At 37.6% G+C, this 25,511-nt stretch overlaps 1 protein-coding gene across 1 annotated transcript in view; it reads right to left on the reverse strand.

Annotated features, from left to right (window-relative positions):
• The window catches only part of ROBO1 (roundabout guidance receptor 1), a 383,921-nt gene that overhangs the window by 202,227 nt on the left and 156,183 nt on the right, over positions 1–25,511 (reverse strand). Inside the window, exon 2 of the mRNA XM_053456884.1 lies at positions 22,118–22,201. Coding sequence (XP_053312859.1) covers positions 22,118–22,201 — 84 coding nt within the window. The remainder of the gene's footprint in view (positions 1–22,117; positions 22,202–25,511) is intronic.

Below are 25,511 nucleotides of genomic sequence, written 5' to 3' on the forward strand. Positions count from 1 at the left end.
ACTAACTCAAACATTAAAGAACTTTGGAAATAAATTTGAAAAAAAAAGTAGATAATAGATTTTAGGATCTAAAAATCCAATATTAACCATGACACGTTTCCCTTATTACGTTTCTGCTCTGTATCTTTCAATAAATATCTTAGCCTTTAAAGTATATTGCATTGAGACCTTCCTTTCCTCTTAGGGCAAGAGTTCAGTGAGATACCCAGACACAAATCACATGAAAGGATACCATGTACTCATTTGGGCAAAGCAAAGACAGTTCCTGGAGACCCATTGGCATTTTCTCCATGGAACAAGGCACAAAGAATGCCATATATTTTTTTTTTTTATTTAAAAATGTTTTGCTTTAGAAAAAAAAAAATATTTCTTCTTTATACATTCGTAAAAATAAGTGATTGTTGAAATATTTAATACAGATAAGTTTAACTTTCCATTATGTTTGAAGCTGAAAATACCAAATAGTTTAATATATAATATAATAATAATACTATTTCTAGAGTAATTTAATTTTTTTTGGTAGCAAGTGTTATAAGTATTCTGAATTATAAAGAAATGTATATCTTGTTATCTTACAGTTGTGCCACCGATCCAATCAACACAACTTCAACACAAGTGGCAATGAAGGTCGGGCATTGGTCCACCGAGCATTTAGCTGGTGGAGCCAATGTTCAGTCCAGACTTGCCAACTACTATAGTTAGAAAACAGAAAAAAAACATACCTAAACTCCTCCATTCTTCAGCTGCCCATAGTTACATATATCATGCATGCTTTGCTCAATCGAACAAGGGGAATCTAAAGACAACTGTACGTGCGGTAAAGGCTGCCACCACAGCTGCAAACATGGGATCCTTATTTCAGCAGGGGGCTTCCAGAAGGGAACCAACATGAAAGGGGTCACTTGGTATGAAAAGCAAATTCTGGTGCGATATATAAGGTAAAACAGGCCCTTTCTTTTATTAATAGTCCAGATGAGTCGTTTGAAGAAAAATCCAAGCAATCACGCGTCAACTTTACAGCATGAATAGTTATTATAAATGATTGCACGTTAACTTTTGCGTATGATTGGATTTAATATCTAAATCTACTGGAAGCAACATCGGATCCTCAGCTCTTGTATCTGTATGCCTAAGAGTATCTCTGTTATGTATTTGTCAACCACCCCATACTTAAGTTGGACAGCAGTGCAGAGTAATTAATTCATTAAGAATAAATAGTGAATATCTGTTTTTTTTTTACGTCTCTTTATCTGGCATTAAAACATCAATTCTTTTAAGTGCACAAATTATATTTTTTCCTTAATCTAAAGGAAGGTCTAATTTGTAGCTACAGGAGGATTATGCACAAATACTGTTTAGAGGAACATGTCACGTTCACCTTGGATATGTACCCCTTGAGTTTATCAGTAAACAGCTGGGTTTTATCAAATTGGACAAGTAAATCTTCCTTTTTAAAAGGAAAACATGGGAAAATGTAGCTATTTAAACCCATCAATAAGCCACAGCGAGATTACACACACATATCAGAGCATTTGATGGACATTAAGTTATTGTGTATGCACATTAAGATTGTTCACAGTCTCAATGGATTTTACTTGCAAATGCATAAATCTCAGAAAACATGGCAAGTAATGGATTATTCCTTTAACAGATGAATAATAAAAAGAAAAATGTATAATATTTTTGTTCACTCATCCAAAGATGCTCAATGAAATATTGAAAAAAGAAGGGGAATATGAAAATAGGTAAACAATTTCAGGTTTTAAAAGAAAAAAAAATCGAGACTAACTGTGACAAGTAAAACTTGTGTTAAAATATTGTAAAAAACCTGTTTGTTGCTTACTTATTTTTCCAGGAAGTTTCAAGCAGGAAGTAAGCAAAAAGCCCTCAGCTATTAAAACCCAATCAACAGTAGAAAAGGACACATTAGGTTAAAGGGGCAATCTCCCTGACAGTCCTATTAAAGAAGAATGCATAATAAAGTACTTTATGAGTAACCCCCCCCCCACAAAAACTAAAACACTTGCCTTTAGCACTGGAGCTGTGATCATCTGTGATCTGACAATTCTCGCCACTAATTGGCTGCTTGAGCAGCCAATCGGTGGTAGGAAAGCTTCCTGCGCATACATACTGATAGTCTCATTAGACCTGGCCGGAGCGATTGATTGGGTTAGTGTGTGGAGCTGTCGGCCAGAGGCCCGCCAGGCATTTGACTCATGTGCCAGATGGCTGGTCTGGGCCTGCCTCTAATACTACGTAGGCTACATAGTAGCAGCATAGTAGGTCCACCACATACAAGTAGAAGGGAAGACTGGCTTCAGAAGGGTTCAGTGATTGATGTAGATTAGATAGGGGAAGTGGAGGGCAGGATGTACCTGCCGAGTCTAAAGAAGCCAATCCTCCCCTGCAAAGGAGTCATTGCACAGTTGTTGTAAGCAATAAACTGTATTTGTACAGTTGAAGGTATGGTTCTTAAGGTAGAAGATATCGCATTCTACATACAGCATCTATATATTATTCACAAATGTCAAAACATCTGGCACAGAAATCAGCAGAATTCATTGAACTAACAATACAAGGAGATAGTGACTATGTCAAAAACACATCAATGACGCCCATTGTGTGGTTCAGCGCAGCTGTAAATTATATTTGCGATTCTAGAGCAATAGTGCTGACGGCACTTTGCAAATATCACATTCTACTGCTCGGAAATCATGCCTACAATATCACACAGCTGTTTTGATCATCAACATAAAAAATGACTTGTGATCACGGACAAATGTTTTCAATGAAAGCTTAAGGTTTCTCCAGTTCTGCAAAGTGTGCATGAAGTATATATTGTTACTAGCCCTCAGGGTCAAGCAAAAATAAAGTGTGTCACATGCAAAATCACTTGAGCTTAAAGATATAAATGTATAGACTAAGGCAAAAAAATACATCACCGAACTGTGAACGTGAATAGAGTGCTAAATAATTGTTATTCCAGGAGCATCACAAAGAATCAATTGTCAAAGATATACGTATATAAATGTGCGCAATATTATGATTAAAGAGTCTCTGAAGGCTTGTCTTTGGTGTGTATGGAGCTATAAAGACATGATATTAAACCTGATAAAAGAAGTTGTGATATTTAGCGGAAAGGTTTCACGCAGAGCAAAAGAAAGACGTGGAATTTGCTTTCTTGATGAGGTGGCAGAAACTTTAGGGAAAGGGTTAGCTTTTATAGCAAAGAAGGATAGTGAAGTTTAGAATAATAACTTAATTAGAGGAAGAATGTTGATTCATGATAAGATATGATGTCCTTCAAGCAGTCAATACATGACCTATTTTGCCTTCTGGTGAAAGTGATCGGTGCAAACGATATTCAGAAACTGAGTAGTCTCTTGTTCTTCTGTTTCACTCTTCCTGTGGGTCCAAATATCGGAGTTTGTCCTCCATGTTGACATGGGAAAAAGAAGCAGATCCTTCAATCCCCGTCAGAAAGTCTCACAAATAATGACGTGTTATAAGATGGGCTTTCAAATACAGGTGAGACTGTAAAGCATTCTGTGAGTTCAGTGCATAGCAATGAAAGTGAAGAGCAGAGGTGTTAGACTTTAGGCTTTGAGGGCTACCTTTAAAGTTTTGGATACTTTGGTATGAGCACAAGTGGTTCAGTAGAAATGAATTTCTTAGGTTCATCTCTCAAAAAGGACTACAAATATGAGGTTTTAATGAAAGCATGATACCATAAACAAGGCTACAGTTAATTGAACCTGAAGGTACAAAAAGGTCTATCACTTTTGGCCACTTTGAAACATTTCTGCAGACACACGATACAGCAGTAAGGTATATACATATATAAATATTGCACGTATTCTAATCAATATCTATGGATGACATGATTTACTACTAATTATGATTATACAATTTGAGTACAGGCAGTTCAATCATAATATTAATAGTTGCACAGGATGAAAAAGATAAACACAGTAATAAATATATTATTAAGTATCGACTACAAGACATTTATAAAAAAAAGTGTTATGATTTCTATTGGATTCTTTAACACCTCGTAACGCTAACATTACCTTACAGAACATATGTAAGGTGGGAATTATTTGTTTCAAAGATTCATAGACACAACCATATGAATGTTTTATGGTTCAGTTACAATGTTCCATTGCTCTCTGGTTTGCACTAAGAAGAGAAGAGGAGCCGTGTTTCATGCTCCATTACATTTGTGTGAGCTGTATTTTCTCTGTTTTTATCCAGGGTATGGGTCATCAGAGGAAGGCCATCAACTTAATTTGCCTAAAGCAGATATACAATAAACTGACTGGAATGAATCATTGCCATGAGAGAGAAATGGATCCACAGCTGATCTAAGAGGCGAAAAGTCATTCCCTAATCCATAATCCAATTTTGTTTCCAATGAGCAGTTCCCCTTTCACCTTTTGTTTCTGTAAATTCACATTTTTATGTGATATACTACTTATTATGTCCCGTTTACTGATTATACAGCACTTCGGAATATGATGGTGCTATATCTTTATATTAATTTTATTATTATAAAAATATTGTTGATAAAAATTATCATTCTAGTAATTTTTGTATTAGAAGTGTATTTTTTCTGAGAATTATTGATTCGACATGAGCCCAATGAGCCAAAAATGATTCGGACAAATATTTGGCTTCGTTTTCTGGCCCATTTGTTTTCAGGCAAAGACTTTCATTCCCTGCCTATTCGTTTTGGCCGAAACTTAGGAGGCATTTTTGGTATGGGAACTAAATTTATTGCCCCGTGCCTACATTCACTCTCACTCTCTCACACACTCATTCTCGTTCACTCTCTCACGCTCCCTACCTTCTCTGCTGAACACTTCCACATCTTCCTCTGCATCTTCTATCTTCTCTATTCTATCTCCAATCCTTAATCTGCTATAAATTTTTTTTTGTCCGCATCTGCGCAGACATAATCTGGCAGTAATGCCCACCATGGTGGAGCTGCATTTTCTTGATCCTCCAATTGGGGGAGAGGACGTCACTGCTAGTGCTGTAATTTTGCCTTCACATGAAATGATGGCAGAAGTTGCAGTGACGGCATCTTCCTGATCCCCCAACTGTTTCCACAGAGATGCAGACGAAGAAAGAAGAAAGCAGATTAAGGATTGAAAATAGAATATAGAAGAAAAGGGAGAAGAAAGAAGATGAAGAAGATGCAGAAGTGAAAGTGGTCAAGAGAAGCGGAAGAGGTCGGCAGAGAAGAAAACATTTAGAGAGCATGAGAGATAGTGAACAAGAATGAGAGTGTGAGTGAATGTTGACCCATGAATTTCGGATGAAAATTCTGAGCATCTTGCTTTGTTTTGATCCAATTCATGGGGGAGGGGGGGTCTCTGGCCTTGTTTTCAGAACCTCTTACGAATCGCCAAATTTCAAATTTATAAAATTTTGGTAAATTCATATGAATCCAAATGCACAAGTCTATAATTAATTTAGCAAATTTGGTAAAGATAATACCTTTATTGGCTAACCCAAGCATAATTGATTGCAATGATATTCCTGAAGAAGAGACCTAGTTAGTCTTCAAAGCGAGAATCAACTTTACCAAATTGCACTATGAGTGTATTGTAATACTTTAATTAATAATATTATTTTCATTGGGCATCTATTTCCTCTATTTATAGAAATATCAATACAACATGAACAAAAACATTTACGAATACCTATATGTTGAGTAATACAAATACCTTTGTATTTCTAAGAATGATGAGAGTTGCAGTTCATATTGGGTGATGTTACAAAGATTTTTAACATTCCAATGGAATCATAAAAATGGCAACATTAAATATAAGATTTTTATCTAGTGTATTTATAGAGGCACAACACATTTACATAAGTACAGAAATGAAATCCAAAAAGCCTATTCGGTATATCAAAAGGGTAGTGTTAATGGAAAAATCTTGGGGAGAAAAAAGAAAGTCCTGACAAACAAACATTACAGCATGTTTCAAAATTGTATTTCTCGTTTCCATTTGCCTTTGACAGAATCAGAAGAATTTGAGCCCTTTTTTGTATGTGTATGTAAAAACTATATTTCTACATACCAGAGCCAGCACAGCATCCCCATAAATATTTCTGCTTATGATATTTCACTCTTTGTAACATGAATGATTTTGCAATTCAAATTTAATCTCAACCGCTGACAGGTATTTTTGAAATACTTAATCATGCTAAACCCGCACCAGCCATTTCAAGGTCTTGTAAAGGGACTTTGATTGTGAATATCCCTTGGGTTAAACATGAAAGAGTATCCGTCCTATAAAACCCTTAGCCATGTATATGTTTGACAGTCTCAATATCGGTGTCATTGAGTTGCAAAAATGTCACCTTGTGTCTTTAGAGCTCAACGAAATTAAGAAATAGAACAAAATTGCATGGTTTATTCTTTGCGGTCTTCATAATGGGTGTCTGCAGAAATTTGGAGGGGATATAAAGTTAATGAAATAGATTTTTGTTCCATTGGTTGTTTCATGCCAGCTTTAATTACTTCTGGGGCTGGGTAGAAGTATAAAACATAGGCTAGGCCCAGGCCAACCGTCATATACTTCTCATTGCAAGTTCCCTACTTACAATTGTATTACCTTTCAGTAGCACTACTGTCTTGGGCCAGCAAATGAATTCATTAAGGCTTAGTAATATAATGGGACGGGTGCGAAATGCACTGAAAATACATTGCACGGCATAACCGAATAATAGTATGACATCACAGATATATAATATGAACCCCAACTGGTAACTCTTTAGTCATTGACCTGGAATCTCTAGGTGAAAGCCTGTTTTTCTGGGTCTCTGGGTCAGCTTCTTCTTTCTCTGTAGACATGCCTACTCCTCACTCACATTCACCTTTCTCCACCTCACATACACCTTTTTGTCCAGACTCCACAAACCCTGCAGAAATCTATCTGTTATAAAGTGTTATTTAATGATGATCTGTCATGTCCCCCATATCCTCCCCATTAGTAATGCCTCCTCTTTTGATAAGTTGCTGATTGCTGACGATTGGTTTAGACAGCCTTTCTTGGGTAAGGAGGGAGCAAACTTGGGGACAGGAAATTTATTACATAATGCTAGCTTTTTATAACTTAATATATAAAAAATATACTGATTGAAAGAAAAAAAAAAAACAAGCTATAGATAACCTTAATAAATTTCATTATGCTAAAAGCTATAACAGAGACAGTCAGCCTTTAGTTTTCTGTTCCTTTGTGAATCAAAAAAAGTGTTTTAGAGAAATCGAATCAATTAGTTGTGTGAAAGTATTTGAAACTGGAAGCTATGGGATCTGTTTAATTAAGGTGTGATTAATCAATTAAGGGATTATGTAATCAATCAATTTAAAGCTATTGGAGTGGAGAGTATAATTAGTTCATTAACTGAATGAAAACTGTCTGGAATGTGAGCATTAGTTGGATTGACAGGATAGACCTGCCTTTGACCAGTTTTTCTCAGCATGACAGAAAACTCATACAAAAGGAACGGCAGCCATTGAGCTGGATTCAATGCCGGAGATAAATCTATTCATCTAATTGAAGAACAATCCTCACATTGATTGCAATGGAAAAAAGGAGTTATACATTATATCTCCGTTAATGAATTTGGGCCAATATATCTCTGTTTTGCTATCTCATTTTGTGTTATTGCAGTCTATAGGAGGATGGTCATACATTTTATTGTGATAGACTTTTCTCTGGCATTGAATACGACTCCGTTGTCTCACGGTGACCCCATTTGTGAAGATATGTAATGCCATTGAAATATTATTATGAGCTGTGAAAGCAGCCATTTAAAGTGACTGACAGTTTTTGTGGCCATAGAATGAATTTAATATCAATATTAATAATAATCTTTTTTTGTAATGTGGATATTTATAATAAAACATGTTAAGATAAATAAATAGTCAGATATTCTGCTTTTACTTAACCTTGTTAGAGCCAGAGAATTAATAAATGTTCTATAAATAATGTTGCTGTAATCATATTTTAAAAAGGGGTGCAAATGTTGCAAAAAGAACTCCGAACAGTGTTGCAATTTTTTCCACATAGTTCAGACCTTATTTACACCTCAGCACTTTTCATGTCTAGTATGCCGGGAACTCTCATCTTCCTGATCCTTATGGAAGGTGGGAAGAGAAGAAGGTGAAGGTCGGGGCAGTCAGATTACAGGCTGTACAGGAGGTCCGGTAGTCAGCTGTGACGCCCAGGCCAAACCCAAGCCTTTCTATATTAGGGGCCTAATAATATGCCATGTGTATTATAATATTATATGTTTGGCATATAAACTACCAGCACACAATGTTATCCAAAAGAGTTTGCAGCAAAGCAAAGTCCGCAGAATGGGAATACAATGCCAAAAATGCTAATTAATTAATACTGCATACCGTATTTGCTCGATTATAAGACAACCCTGATTATAAGACGACTCCCCCAAATCTGAATATTAATTTATGAAAAAAAGAAAAAGCCTGAATATAAGACGACCCTATAGGAAAAAAGTTTTCTGTGCATTTTTTGAACAACATCTGAACATCTGAAATGTTGCATTTTTGATACTTTACTCCCTTATTTGTGGTTTAATTATGGAACGACAAAGAGTAAAAGATGTCAAAGAGTCTCATTGTGCACCAAGAATCCCTGGGGCTGCATGGACCTGGGGGTCTTCCTTCCACTGCAGGAATAACCGGTGGTGCTATATATTATATGCTGTGTCTACTGCACTGAAGTAAAGAGTTTTGTAGCTACCATTATTTCTAATGCTTTAGGAATATCCAAACCTTTTACAAAAATAATTATTTAACCACTTAAAATGCTGCCTCATTCATGTTTTTTTTTTACTCTTAACACCTAATTTTCATGTGACACAAACTGAAAACATTTCTTAAAAGTTTGTATGTTGTTCTTTTATGTTAGTAAACCCTGTAAGTCCCTGCCTGACGGATCACCTCCTTTAGCCCGGGACACATGGTCCTCTTAGTTACGGGACTATGGCAGCCTTGTAGATTTTTCCACTATAATCATACCTAAATAACTGAATATCGTTACTATGCTCTCACCGAGTAAATAACTACCTTCAGGTTATGTTACTTCCCACGATATAGCCCAGAATGTTGTCCTAGGATCACTGGTTAGAAGCTTAGTGTTGTTAATGGTGCGTGCAATCATAATATGCCACATTTATAGGTTAAAAACATCTGTTCTGTAAATGGAGATTCCAAAACCCCTTTTGGGGACTTATTCATCAAACCTGACAAAGGAAATACGTAGATGTACGAAAAAAAAGAAAATTAACATTTTGTCTAATTTTATATTTGCCATTTTCGTAATCCATTATTCTGTTAAGAAATGAACAATCCATTTTTGTATAAACATTTTTGCAGAAGCAATCTCAAGATGTTTATATAAAATTCCTTTTTTTGCATAATAATAAGATAAAAATGGTAAACGGATAGAGAGAATTTATGATGTAAAAAAGCTGGAAAGAACCTGCTTACCATTAGAATTCCTATGCACTTATGCACAATAGTTTAGTTGATTGACCGTATTATGTCCTTGTCTTTGTATGTAATGTAATGCATGTCTTCCTGTAGATGATACAAAAGTCTGCAGCAGGGCACACAATCTTGGTGGAAGATTATTTAATGGCATAGGCGTGAATCTATCCTGAATCTAAGACAAGACCAAGAACGAATTAAGGTCTGAGTCTCAATGGAAAAATGGGCAGACTAGATGGGGCGAATGGTTCTTATCTGCCATCAAATTTTATGTTTCTAAGCATTGCATGTCGCTTTAGCAGGCTTAACAGTGACAATTAACCTCTTAAGGACAACAGGTTGTCCTTAAACCCATTAATGACAATGCATTGTGAGCCTGTACGGGCTGTACGGGCTTTGTCGTGAAGGGGTTAACACTTAAGTTAAAGAAACACATTTAATAATTCTGCTGCTCACACAATCTTAGAAACACAGATCTACAATACTGCATATAATATAATTATACATGGGAGCTCCTCTTGGGGTTTACGCACTGACCCACTATAACACTATGGCCAAATTTCATTAATTTATACTAAATGTAATTTTTTAATGCAATTTTACTCGCAATTAACCTATGGGACCTATCCCATGCCCCCTCCCCATGGCTGCCATTTTGTGCCCCGTGGTATGGAAGGGGTTAAAATGAAATCAAGTACCTTCAGGGGACAAGGAGCACTTTAGTGAATAGACCTACTAATGTTTGTCCTGTAACCTTGTTGCCAAATCCGTATTGCTGTCTCATATCGTTTAATATATCTACTTTCCTATTTCCTCCTGATTGTGTCCAGGTACATTCCTATTAAATTGTTCATGTTCGTTACGTCCTTGCTGTTTTTTGGTGTGTAATGTTTCAAATGACAAAAATAATCATAATAAAACTGGCTACATGAATAGCATTGAATGTCAATTCAATTTAAAAAAAAATCACATCAATCTGACCCCTGACAACCAAAGCTTACATTCCTTTCCAAAACGTTCTATTATTTAACTAGTATTTTGCTTATTATCGGTGAATAGTAGTAGCTATTTAATCCCCCCATATTTAAATAATTATCCCAGCTGAAGCTAATGCCTTACAGCTGTTGATGGACTACAACTCCTATCTAAGGTGACCACATCGGCCATGTTTTCCAGAACCCGTATACGTTTTTCATATTGATGACCAGCACAGATAAAGTGCTGCCCTGCAGTATGGGGGATGTATAGACTTATGGAAGGGAACCAATGAATCAGTTACACATCTCCCATACTGCAGGGCAGTACTTTATCTGTCCTGGTTAGAAATATATAAAAATCATGTGTCCTGGAAAACATGACCGATGTGGTCACCCTACTCCTATAATCATCATCACATGTTCTTCATTGTTCATTAATATGGCTACATTGCATGTCTTTGCTGGCCCAGGTATATATAAGCATCAATGCGGCAGACATACAACAGCGGAGTCCAAGGAGAAAGGTTTTTGTTTGTCCCATACTTTGCTACTTTAAAGTAGGCGTAAAACAAACCCCAAAATGTTCTTTAACTATATAAATAGTAAAAAGGTTAAAAATGAAAGCGTCGGCCCCTTAAAAAGTAATGAGGGAGACGTTATAGACGGGGATCAGGAAAAAGCTAATCTATTAAATATAACACCCCCGAGTTCTAAGGGAGTTAAGTAATGTAATAGACAGACCCCTATTTCTAATATTCAAGGACTCTATAGTGACCGGGTCTGTTCCCCAGGACTGGCCCATAGCAAATGTTGTGCCAATATTCAAAAAGGGGACAAAAAGTGACCCGGGGAATTATAGGCCTGTTAGTTTAACTTCTGTTGTATGTAAACTGTTTGAGTCTTTCCTAAGAGATGCTATTTTGGAGAATCTCAATGAAAATAAATGTATGACTCCATATCAGCATGGGTTTACAAGGGATCGGTCCTGTCAAACTAACCTGATCAGCTTTTATGAGGAGGTGAGCTCAAGACTGGATCGGGGAGAATCGCTGGATGTCGTATATCTTGATTTTTCCAAAGCATTCGATACGGTGCCACATAAAAGGCTGGTACATAAAATGAGAATGCTTGGGCTGGGGGAGAATGTGTGTATGTGGGTAAGTAACTGGCTCAGTGATAGGAAACAGAGGGTGGTTATTAATGGTACATACTCTGAGTGGGTGACTGTTACTAGTGGGGTACCACAGGGGTCAGTTTTGGGTCCTATTCTTTTTAATATATTTATTAATGACCTTGTAGAGGGATTGTATAGTAAAGTATCAATCTTTGCAGACGATACTAAGCTCTGTAACGCGGTTAACACAACAGAGGACAATGCACGATTACAAATGGATCTGCATAGGTTGGAGGCTTGGGCTGGGATGTGGCAGATGAGGTTCAACACAGATAAATGTAAGGTTATGCACATGGGGAAGAAAAATCCAGGCTGGGAATATGTATTAAATGGGAAAACACTGGGGACGACTGACATGGAAAAGGACTTAGGAGTCTTGGTTAACAGTAAATTTACCTGTAGCGACCAGTGTCGGGCAGCTGTTGCTAAGGCAAATAAAATCATGGGGTGCATCAAAAGGGGCATAGATGCCCACGACAAGGAAATAATTCTACCATTGTACAAGTAACTAGTCAGACCACACATGGAATACTGTGTACAGTACTGGGCACCAGTGTACAAGAAAGATATAGTGGAGCTGGAGAGGGTTCAAAGACGGGCAACCAGAGTAATAAAGGGAATGGAAGGACTACAGTACCCAGAAAGATTATCAGAATTAGGGTTATTTAGTTTGGAAAAAAGACGGCTTAGGGGGGACTTAATAACTATGTATAAATATATAAGGGGGCAGTACAGAGATCACTCCCAGGACCTATTTATACCCAGGACTGTATCTATAACAAGGGGACATCCTCTACGGCTGGAGGAAAGAAGGTTTCTACACCAGCACAGACGGGGGTTCTTTACAGTAAGAGCGGTGAGACTATGGAACTCTCTGCCAGAGGAAGTGGTAATGGTAAACTCAATAAAAGAGTTTAAAAGGAGCCTGGACTTGTTTCTTGAAAGCAATAATATTACAAGTTATGGATATTAGGGACAGAACATTGATCCAGGGATTTATTCTGATTGCCATATTTGGAGTCGGGAAGGAATTTTCCCCCTGGTATGGGGCAATTGGCATCTGCTTCATAAGGGTTTTTTGCCTTCCTCTGGATCAACACGGTAGGGACACAATATGTATATAGGTTGAACTTGATGGACTTTGGTCTTTTTTCAACCTTATGAACTATGTTACTATGTTACTATGTTAAATGATAGCTGCATGGTCCCTTTAAATGTTCATGGTGGTATGGGGGGGGGAGTTTGAATGAACTCATATCCAGCCAAGTGATGGACTTGCTCCAGTGCTGGGGCAACAAATGCTCCGGGCTGAGGTCCCATTGATTTTAATGAGAGGGGAGCTGCAGTTTCTATCTCAGGTAAGTGCTTTACCTTTTTTTTTTCTTGTTTTTGAAGAATGCATACTAAAGCACTCACAATATATTTGAATATGCATTCCTCTTTAGTTGGGCTGTCAGGGATGTCCCAGGCATCACATGTACTTTAATGATTATGATAGCTACTTAGTCTCTTTAAATTTTTATGTCGTCCTGTTTACAAACGAAAACACTCACCGAATCAGAATACTTCAGTATGGATTTATTGGGTCTGTCCCTTTAAATATTTTACCTATTTCATTGTCATCTGAGCTGGGTACAAAAAGCAAAGCCACCCTTGCAACAGTTTCGTATGTCTTAACATGCAACAGTGTTTAAGAAAATCAGAATCCGCGCTTCTCATTTCATGTGGGAAGGAACATATTTAATTACCCCCATATTGCATTTCTTGTCTTGAACAACACTATTGCCCCCCACTGAGATAACAGCCCCTTAAACACAGTAGACAATTTAAAAGCGATCACTTTGTTTCATGCTCATGGGTTTTTATGATAAGATATGATGTTACAAAGTATTTGGGCTGTCTTCAAAGTAAAAAATATTGGGTTTTAAATTCAAAAGTGGGCAGCGAGTTCAATTTTTCTTCCTGCCAAATTCATAAAAATAAAGTTTCAAGCCAAAGCACATGTGTCTGAAGTACTTCCTTCCTAACCATAATGTCATACATATGTGAAAAGAGCATAGATTTCCATTATTCCTTCACAGCGAGCATTGGAGTAAATCTCGGCGCTCACATCACAAGATGAGTTATGGAAGTGCTTTTTTTTTTCTTTTTACTTTTACTTTGAAATGTCATTGATGTATTGAAAAATAAAATAACTGTTTGGACTGTTTGCAAACCAACACTAATACCCATTACCTTCATTGTGGGCCAGTAATGGAACCAAAGAGAGCTGAATCCGCATCAGTCACCCTATTCAGCAAATGGAAAAACTGAAGACAGTTATTAGCAACGCAAATTGTACATTGCGGCTGTACCGTTCAAACACTTTAAAATCATCCAAATGTGCTTGTAAATCTTACGTGTAGACGTGCATAGGCATATAAAACATATTTTTACTTTGTGTGTATGTTCTACTTTTCATGCAAATTAGAAACATAGAGACAGGGAGTTTGATGGCAGATAAGAAATCATCAGCCCAACTTGGTCTGCCCATTTTTCTTGATGTAAAGACTCGGACGTTAAGCTTTTTTTCCTGCCCAATCATGTTTTTATTTTCCTATATTACCCCCTTGTGTGCTGCTAAAGGACAATTAGCGGGGCAATATGACATAAAACATATCTTTCTTCAATGCTATACCACTTTGTATAGTACTGCAGTTACCCTTTACGACAAGAGGTTACCCTTTACAACAAGGGGTATTTTACACCATAAGGACTTAAGCTTGTAATTTAAACCATTAGTCTTACACTTACATACAAAAACATCATACAGTAACAGACAACATGCTAACACAAACACCTTATGGTAACACACACACGTGCTAACATTCTAGGCTCATCTACACACTTTCTATGCTCATGTACACCATAAACTAATACACACACTACGCTGACATATACACTCATGTTAATGCCAAACTATAACAAACACAACACCACACTCTTATACACACGTACACACTACCTAACAACATAAACTTACACACACGCAGTGGCTAACATTATATAAAAATAGATACTATACACACTGAACCTGGCACTACAATACAGTAGACATACTGACTCTGGCACTATACATTCACACGCATACACACTGACTCTGACATTACAGTATACAAACATATCCACAGACGGACTCCAACACTATTCCAAAGTGCACATACACACAGTATACACTCACATACACTTCTCCCCATCTCACCTCCTGGAGTCCTGGTGCACCTTGTGCTTTGCTGGGTGAGTGCTCGTGCCATGGGGCAGCCAGTAGGGTCACATAGTGTACATTGTGTCTATCGGCACCCATTTAAACAAACTCCTGCAAGAAAGCATTTTTTGACCCCCTTCTTCTTGCCAGGAAGTAGTTTCTAGTTGCCATGGTGACCTGGCACCCAAGCCTTTCCTTAATTAGTAAATTATTTGCCATCTACTAGGACTCGAATATTAACTAAAGAGGGAGCTTGCAGAAGCTCATCTCATGGACTTCATTTTACATAATGAAGGGCATAATATTATGGAGGCATGTGCTGTCGCAGCACGGACCTCCACTGAAGCTCCCACAAGGCCACCTGGAGATGCTTTGCAGCTGAGCACCAAACGGTGGATCTTCAAGATTGGTTGGTAGCTTCTCCTGCCCCAGACCGTGGATTATCCTGTATAAAACATGTTGAGTGTTCAATGTATTGAAAATCACCCCACTGATTGAATAATGATTTATGAAGGGTCAGCTCGGCCATTCCTACATAGAAAATGGGGATGGTGGCCTTTTATAATCAATAGTGAATTTGGAGAGTTGGAACTCGGCTCACCTGCAAAGTCTCCTGTAATTTTTATTGTGATTTACAGAAAAGAGTAGTGAGATGAAATGTAAATAGGACTTATGTCCAATTATGATTTTTATAAGTGTATAGAAGTCAAAACATCTGGGAAATCTGACATTACACTGATTTGGAAATGATCCTTTATTATTAGGATTTATGTTCAAGGTGGATATAAACAATCAAGCATTATATCACAATGCATGTAGTTTCAGAAGACCACCACAAGAGGGACACCATTTGGAAAAAGATCAAACACTTTAATTGATTCAAACAAATTGCTTCCATTGTTGTTCTGTTTGAGCTTCCTATGTTCTACTAACATTTCCAACTGCATATTTTAATACACCTTTAAAAAGAAACACTGCCATATACTGTTTTCGATGTGTTTTATTTTCTATGGCTTCCTTTCTAACTGCGTTATTTTATTAATAAAATAAACATAGAAGGCAGTGGGATGAGGACTTTGCTGTAACATATGCTAAGTATATTGCTACCAATCAATATGGTGTATTAAAGGTGCCAGGAAAACCAGAAGTCACAACGGAAGGACAGCTTTACATTGTTTGACATTCATTAAATAAAACGCTGTTGCTTGGTTCTGAAGACATTCATCTGAGTGTGTTGTCCTATGCCCATTAAAACCCCTACTTGACCTTATGGATGTACTGTTATGGTCACAAAATGATGACCCTTAGGATGTAAACCGTTTTTTTATTGTGGTAATGAGGTCTCACTGATGGTCCAAGGGGAGACCAGGCTAACTGAAGGCAACCTGGACCCTCCATGTCAGTGGAAGCCATGATTGCTAGCCCTGAGCCGACAGCTCCAATATAAGTTGCCCAAAATGATAAGGCAGTTCCGCTTGGCAGGTGTCCTTCACTGATAAATGGACAAAGCCACAGGGAGGAAGATCGAACTTGTATTTCTGACCTAGGTCAATTAGGCCTAGGATGGCAAATCAGGGGTTGGAGGACCATAGGATAAATTAATTTACAGAAATATGATATTCCAACTCATAAATGTTTTTTCACATTGTTCCAATATACATATCTGTCTAAGATCTAGAAGTCCCCATTGTAGGCAGTCATATGATATTACATTCCAAACTCAGACTCCAAAGTGACACTGAGTCCTGCTGGTGTTAATGAAGTCCCTTTCCCCACAGACCACAGTTAGAGGGTTGGTTCACGTGATTAAGAGTGAGTAATTCTGTGGTTTTCTATGAGGCGCTATGGCAAGAACCTGTGCTTGTCTAATAGAGTGGGACTAAATTATAGCCCTACACCATGGGCAAATACACAGTCTGATCTAGGGATGGGCACTCACACTAACACACACTAGCACAACCACACACAAAAAAACACAACCAGACACATTAATTCACATGCACACAAGCACTGACGCTAACACAATCACTCAACATTAACACACATGCACATAGACACACACATTAACATACCCACACACTAACATATACACACTAACATACACACACAGGGATTCACACTAAGGCACACATCTAGACACTCACACCAACACACATGCACACAAACACACACACTAACATATCCATGCACACAGACACCCACACTAGCACATGTACCTGGACACTCACACTAACACACCTACACCAACACAACCAAACACTCAGCACTAACACACACTAACACATACAGCCAAACTCACAGTCACACATACTTACATACCTACTTACAGAAATAAGCAGGCACACAATACCATATCCAGACACATTAACATACTCCAGACACACACAGTCACCACACTAACATACCCAGATACACAAAAACTAACATACTCAGACACACACATGAGCAGATACATACTAGCATACCCAGACAGACAGACATAAACACTAACAAACACACAAATGACCATGCCTAAACACACACTATCATATCCAGACACAGTGTCATCACATTGACCCCAGACACACACACAGTCACATACAACTCACTTGTAAAGCCCCAACCGGCTCCTCCTCGGAATTAGTGGAATAATAATGCTACTGTCTTTCTCAGTGGGGGCCATTAGCCTCCCCCCGGACCCCCCCCCATGACCTAAACACATATAGAAAAAATCTGGTAATGATAATACCTTTATTGGCTGAAGTGCTAGATTGCAAGCTTTCATGAGTACATCAATCACTTCTTCAGGTTCTTTGGTAAGCCAATATAGACATCAACCTTACCAGATTATTATTTTTTATTGTTTTATATAGCGCCATCAAATTCCGTAGCGCTGTACAATGGGTAGACAGGACATAACAAGTAGTATGTAACATAACAATTTGACCTACAGAGACAACAGGTGAGGAGGGCCCTGGGAGCTTACAATCTAGATGTTCTCTTTTAAATTTCAATGGGCAACAGGGTACAATTCTTTACCTTTCTAAACACACATAATAATATCATACTGCTTACATACATTTTATTTTCAGGAAACTCAGTGAAGCACAAAATTACTCTATATTTGTAAGTTTTTAAAACACAATAAAAAACAATATTGTTGGAGATCAGTCAAAGCCCTATCAGAACCTCCACAAAGATGAAATTCTGCTATGACACAATGGCAAACTAGTACTTTTTGTAAACCAGTGTAATTATGATCACACAGTTTGCTGTATTTCTGAATGATTGTGCCATGATGTGTTTCAATTGCCTCAGTATCAATGGGATAAAAGAATGAATATGTGGCAAGCTGTTTTGGCTAGTTATTGACAGAAGCTTTATTGATGGCTAGGAGTATAACTGCTGTTTTTATTGATGAAGAAGTATGTCTTAACGCATTACTAATTAGACTGGCAGCTTTGTGATGTCATTAACTTTCAAATAAACAGCATGTGCTACCAACACAATTTATACTGAATTCCATTTTTCACATCAGTGTGGGAAATACACTAACAAGGAGCAAATCATTATTACATTGCATCACCAATACAAGTACCGTATTTGCTCGATAAGACAAGGTTTTTTTCAGAGCAAATGCTCTGAAAAATGCCCCTCGTCTTATAATCGGGGTCGTCGTATAATCAGACCTCAAATAGAGGTCTGACTATGAGACTAAGATCCAGATCCCCCGCAGCGCTGCAGGAGACCTGGATCCTCCTGTCCTCCTGTCCTCCTGGATCCTCCTGTCTGGTAACCTCGGCTGCTCGGCGAAAGTGCCGGCAGCAGTGGAGGTTGCATACGCATGTACCTTCCCACTGCCGGGATAGCCCGCTGACTGCTGGGGAACCAGAGCCGGTTGGGAGATCATGGATCTCTCTGTGACAGGCAGCGCTCCAGAAGCAAGACCTGGAGCCCCGCGGCACTGTGCTGCCCCAAAGCGGATCCGGTAGACTTATCTCTTTAATTTTCTGGAGGAGGCGGGGCCTAGCGGGGTCACACAGCGTCATTCCGTAATCCCGTGGGAGCAGTAAGCGCCTGCTGAGGCATTCCCAATGAGTGAAGTGCCTTAGTTGCTTGAGTGCGTGTCTTGGTTTGGAAGTGTGTCTGAGTGGGTTTATTAGTGTCTGAGTATGTAAGTATCAGAGTGGGTATGGGAATGTCTGGGTAGGTAAGTGTCTGAGTGGGTAGGTAAGTGCATGGCTGGTGCAAGGATTTTTGCCACCCTAGGCAAAACATAACTTTACCGCTCCCTGGCTCCACCCCCACAAGCCCCTCCCCCTTTGACACTTACTGAATTACCATGGCCGGGCTTCTACTTAATGACCGCAGCCGGCGGTTTGCGGCTGCAGGCCCTGAGTAAGTGTAAGAGTGGGTATGTTAGTGTCAGAGTGGGTATATTAGTGTCTGGGTGTGTAAGTGTCCCCCAAATGCCACTCTGTTCCATGATATGCCTTTTATCCGCTATATGCCAGAGTGGCATATAGGGGTATAAGGTATTTCTGGAGGCAGAGCGGGATATATGGGAATTAAAAGGCATAACATGGCATATAGGAGGGTAAAAGGTATATCAGGGAGGCAGAGTGGCATATAGGGGGTATAAGGCATTTCTGGGGGCAGAGTGGCAAGCCTGGGGGCAGATGTGCATAACTCGGGACAGGTTGGAAAATAAAAGGAAATAAAACCAAAAAAAAAATAGTTTACAGGAATTAATATTTACTAGTAAAACTCATTTCCTATACGGTTGTCTTATAATCAGGCCCCCCCCCCCCCTAAATTAATATTCACATTTTGGGGGGTCGTTTTATAATCTCAAGAGGAACCCAGGCGGCTCAGACGTGGAAATGTACTGTGGTAGATTATTGAAGGAGAGGTGTATATGTTTGTTACCAGAACAGGAACTGATAAAGAGTAGCCATAAAAAGGAGGTATAGGAGGGGAATGTGAATGGTCATGATGTGGTTTGTGTTTAAAAAATGTGGTTAGATCATTAAATTACTGAGCCACTTGGCTGGCCTCCTGCACTATAAACACAAGCTTTGTAAACGGTGCTGTATTCTGGCATAGGCCAGCTAGACAACAGGTCCTGGTGGCACTGCAGCCTCTGGCGCTTGAATTCAGTGCAATACAATATGAATGCTCAACTCTCATTTGGGCATATTCCTCTGGTGACACCTGCTTAAACATTGCAAAAAATTAAAGAGTTCTCTGAGGGTATGTCCAGACCCTGCTGGAAGTTTGATGATCCACTCTCCCACCTTACTGGCCGATCGCAGGTACTGCAATCAGCAATGCAGGGCTATAAATCACACTTAGCAGCAGTTGGCATCAAAGTTAGAAGAATGAGAAACAAAGTTTCTTGCTCCTCATAATCAGGGAAAACCAAATATTTAAAAGCATAGTTTACAAAATACAATGAAATTACTGTCTGGTTACATGAGAGAGATGGCTTACATCTATAAAGCCATCAAATGACCTACAGTTAAAAATAATTATATAAATTATTATAAATTATAATTACAAACAGTATTGTAGTAAATAAGGGAAGATTTTGCTGTCTTATAAACCATCTAAAACATATGTATGTGATATATATATATATATATATATATATATACAGTGCATTATAGAAAAATATCAAAAGAATGTGGAAACATAAAAAGGGTAATCAAGTTTGAACAAACACATGTTACATAAAAAAGCTCTAGGTTACTAGGGCATGAAAGGATTCACTGCTAAAAATGTGTTGCAGGAGCATTACGTGTATTGTCCTTGCCCTCATCCTTTCTGCCATGAACTACTGTAACTTAGTCATTTGTAACACTAACGAAAACACACTGCAAACGATCCATGAGCGAGTGGGTTAAATGTTAATAACTATGTGCTTTTCAAAAACATTGAAAGAACTTAGAGTCCCATTGTCACCGAATAGCTATAGCTGAATGGTAACAATCTAAATATTGTCAATCAAATGTGATCTTTGTGACCTGGACTGTACAGCCAGCATTATAAATTGCAAAATAACAAAGGCTTTCTTCCAGCAGAGCAGAGTTTCCAGCCAAGGAAGGAGGTCACAAAGCTTTTCTAGAAGATGGGCTTGTGACAGATTAACAGACGTGTGCTGGAAACAATGGTAACATAAGATTAGCTACTGGGATGTGACAAATGGTATAAAATAATAGGTAGAAGAAAAGCCTGTTTACACATTAAATACATTAATTCAGAAGCAACTCTGTTAAAAGAAAGAATCCCCAAAATAACCACACAAAATCAAATCCCATACATGCCTACCTCAAAAGAGAGCAACACACACATGCACGCAAACACACATAATCATCTAGTTCTTCTTATCAGTGATTGTCTGTATTATGGAAAAAAATGAAAATGTGCAATTTAACAGTAAGCCAACAACGAGATAAGACTTTTCAGAACAACTAATTTCCCCAATGATTCACTTCCTTACAGGATGAAATCAACAAGTCAATATATTATTGACTCGTACAAATGCTTTCTACCTCAATACACTTATACATATGTATGTACATGTCTCCAAAGCTCATTATATATATATATATATATATATATATATATATATATATATATATATATATATATATATATATATATATATATATCCACACCCTTATCTATCTGTATTTACTTACAGACTAGTATATGAATGTGTTTTTATAAATATATTATATATATATATATATATATATAAACAGTATATATCTATATATATATATATCTATATATATAGATATATAGATATGTGTATATATCTATATCTATCTATCTATATCTATCTATCTATCTATCTATCTATCTATCTATCTATCTATCTATCTATCTATCTATATATATATATATATATATTCCAATAGTCCCTCACTCAGCCTATATTAATTCAAGATAATCCATTAGCCCTAGTGCTGTTCAACCAATATAAAAAAGTCTAATAAATTAAACACACTCACAGGACTTCCAAGTCAGGAAAAATAATCCAATCTTTATTCACGATTAACATCAACGGCTCTAACCGAGACCTTTTATGAAGATGTATATATATATATAAAAATATATGCATGTTCATAGATTTAGCATAAAACATAAAAACATAATAATGCTGATTTTAGTATTAAAAAGTATGTAAAAGCAAGTAACTCTACCTGTGTAGCCCACTGAATTGTCACCATTATCAGAAGTGGGTAGAGGAGTTCCACCGTCACTTTCCCTCTCCGGATCCTCCGACTCTGTCGAAAACAACATCACAGTTGAGGATGGGGTCATAGTGGAAGTTGTTACTTTGTTCTTTACAGTTCCACACACAAACAAATCCAGGAATGGCAGGAAGACACACAGAAACAACACACAGAAGACCACCGCGTGGACCATCTTGTTTCAGAAGTCCCAAAGTTTCCCCCAAAAATGTCTTTTGCATTTGATAATGACGCCGTCTTAATTGCAACCTCTCCACGGCACCTTTTCTGCAAGCTCTCAACATGTAGGCTGTGTGGAGTACATGCTGTGAGGCAATCAGTATAGGCTTTAATGAGCATATGGAGAGAGGAAGGCAGGATGGTTGAATGCTGGCATTGCTAATTTTCTACCTTATTGTTAATCAAAGCTATTGACTGTGATCACTGGCCATCATCACTCCATCTCGTTACAATTGGAGTCTCTCGGGACTCACCCTTTGTTGGGACAACAGCAGAAAAGCAGGATCTTGAGACGAGGAGGAGCAAAGATTAAAAAAAGGCATCTTTCTAGATAATACGAAAGAAAGACGGGGGCAACAGGCCCCAAACATCTGTGGAACGAAGACTGTCTTAGCTAATGACAGAAGTGAAATATTAAAGACAATCGACTAATAGATATAGAAAGAAGGAAAATAATACATCACATATTATCGGTTTAAATCAATGAAAACACAGGACTTTTCTGTTTTGTAAATAGGTTCTAAGCAGAATTGATCTACACAAATGGGGGAAAATAGCACTTTTCGCAACGCCACGTTAACCTTTTATAGGAAAATGTGGTCCCTGCATCTGGGTTTCTGCCATCATAATGCATACAAAGCTTCCATGCCCGTAAACCCACTTTTTACTATAACTCCCGTGGATTTTTTTTAAATGTCCAGATCACTTTTGAGGTATTTAATATTGGACTGCTTGAGCAAAAGATATAAAAGTTAGGCCTTAACATATCAAAATATCAGGCAATATTCTTTGTTACTTTCTTTAATATATTAGTCTTACGTAGTCAAGAAGATTTTTTATGAGATATACAAGGGAAATGCTGAATGTTCCAAGAGCACCAATGACTGCTTCGGATATTGTGTTCCTGAGACACACATTTCAGAAAAGTTGTGCTTCAACTAAAGAGTCTAGATCGAACCCAACAAGCTTTTTGGTATGGCTATAAGTCACTCTTCAATGAGTTGCCTTTTTGGCCCACATAGGGGACTTCCATGTGGCCTGTAAGTGTAGGATTCAATATTTATAGAGCAGTGACTATCTACCTAGTTCCAAAAGCACACAGAAAGAACAGAATTTTGCAATTAACACATTCTGTTCCAATATCGATATTACTTAAAACATGGACCATTGGGGTGGCTTGCGACTGGGTTGGCAACCGCTGTTTCCTGAGGTCCAACAGAATGATGTAACTGATGTACCAACCTTGTGCCCCGAGATACTTTGCGGCCTAGCTTCTTTCCACAAAACTTGAGGCAGAACAAATTACAAGGCATTTAATATGGCACAAGAGGCAAAAAATAAACCTTGCTTAGTTAATACTGCCTGATCAATTCCCATCTTCAAACATAAAAAAACAGAGTTTTATTTGCCATTTTTTTGCTCCTATTTCAAAGAAGAACTTCATACTAGATACATATTTTAATACTTGCCAAAATGGTATTAAAAATGCATGAAAACTTGCAGACCATATTTAACTTTTTTGGAAAGTGCAATCAAAGTAGTTTGACATTAAATATTATTCCTCCATGAGGTCACAGGAAAGGAGTCGGAAAACCCAGAGCAGCCAGCGAAGATTAAATGTTATCATTTGTTTCCAAATGGGTTCTCTTCAGAAATATTGTACAAACACTCAAAATGTATTTTGCGCGCACAAAGCCTTCCATGAAATGATTGAAACGCTTCTATTACTGGCTGAAGCTGCAACGAGCGCATTTATCATCTGCCTACTGCTTTCCGTTGATGAGGTTTAACCAGCAGTTAGCGACTGATCCAAATTGCGTTGGAGATATTCGTACGCTCCTTTCATGCTGTAAACCTACTGTTCCAGATAATGTCACTCATTTAGAAAGCTTTGTCCCAAGACCTCATTGAAACATTACTCTTGAAGTCAGTTTTACAATATTTCAAACGTTTTATTTCGGTGGATGTCGGGTAATGTAATATTTGGAACATCTTAAGAGATGCTGCCGCTTATTTTTCGGCCCGGTAAATGGTAATGAGGACAAAATTGTGGTTTTAAAATCTTAAAATCTCTAGATTTTTAGATTTTACAATTTTCAAATAAATTTTTTTTTAAGCCAAATATTTTTTTCTAATTAAATAATGAAAATAATTATGAAGCCAGTCTTAAATTTTTATAGCGTAAAAATAAAAAAGAAATCTTTAAAGTACACTGGAATAGCGATTGCAGTTTTCATGTTGCCTGTGAGATCCAAACATGTTCTGATTTATTTTTTTGCCTTCTGTATTACAATTCTGCTTTCCAAAAACCTCAAACAAAATGTGACAACTTTTTGATACATTGGCCATCTCTAAGATCGGCAGTCTGAGAGATTTTCCCATTTCTGGATTCTTTTATATAAAGATTACTTTCAGATATTGACAGGGATAGAAATAGTTCAAGCCTTTGACAGGTTGGAGGGTTGCAGTTTGAGTTTGTACTTTACAGTCATGTTATCACGCTGCCTATAAAAGATGCAGCATGTCGAAACACATAAACCTAAATAACAATACTACCCGGCATATAAAGAATAGAAGACTTTTGGGGAAAGTAAAGCGTCTTTATATTCTAAATATAACTGAAGAAGTATGTTTTCCTGCAAGTTTTTTTTTCCCAGAAAAATAATTTCCCATAATATAAATTGTTACTAAAAGCTGCACTTTATTATAACTTGCCAAAGCTACAAATTGTTATTTTATATCTGCATATAGTTTCAAGGATGCTTCAACAGTGACTCCGGAATTCATGAACCCAGAGTAACCCAGATTAAAAAAACGACATTTAATCATAAAAGGTGATTTAAGAAAAGAGTATTACAAAAACATATAATCTAATGACACAGAAGAACCATTTGGCCCCTCTAGTCTGCCATGTTGTCCTAAAATCCCCAAACCTAAATCAGTCATTGGTCTAGTTTTAAATTCGGAATAGCCTAATGCATATCTCCTGCATGTTTAAATCCCTTTACTGTATTAACCACCACTGGCAGGCAGTTCCACTTATCTACCACTCTCTCAGTAAAGTAAAACTTCTTTACATTACATCTAAGCCTCTGTTAGATTATGACCTCTTGTTCTGATGTGT

Source organism: Spea bombifrons, chromosome 2 (assembly GCF_027358695.1).
Source record: "Spea bombifrons isolate aSpeBom1 chromosome 2, aSpeBom1.2.pri, whole genome shotgun sequence".
Lineage (NCBI taxonomy): Eukaryota > Metazoa > Chordata > Amphibia > Anura > Pelobatidae > Spea > Spea bombifrons.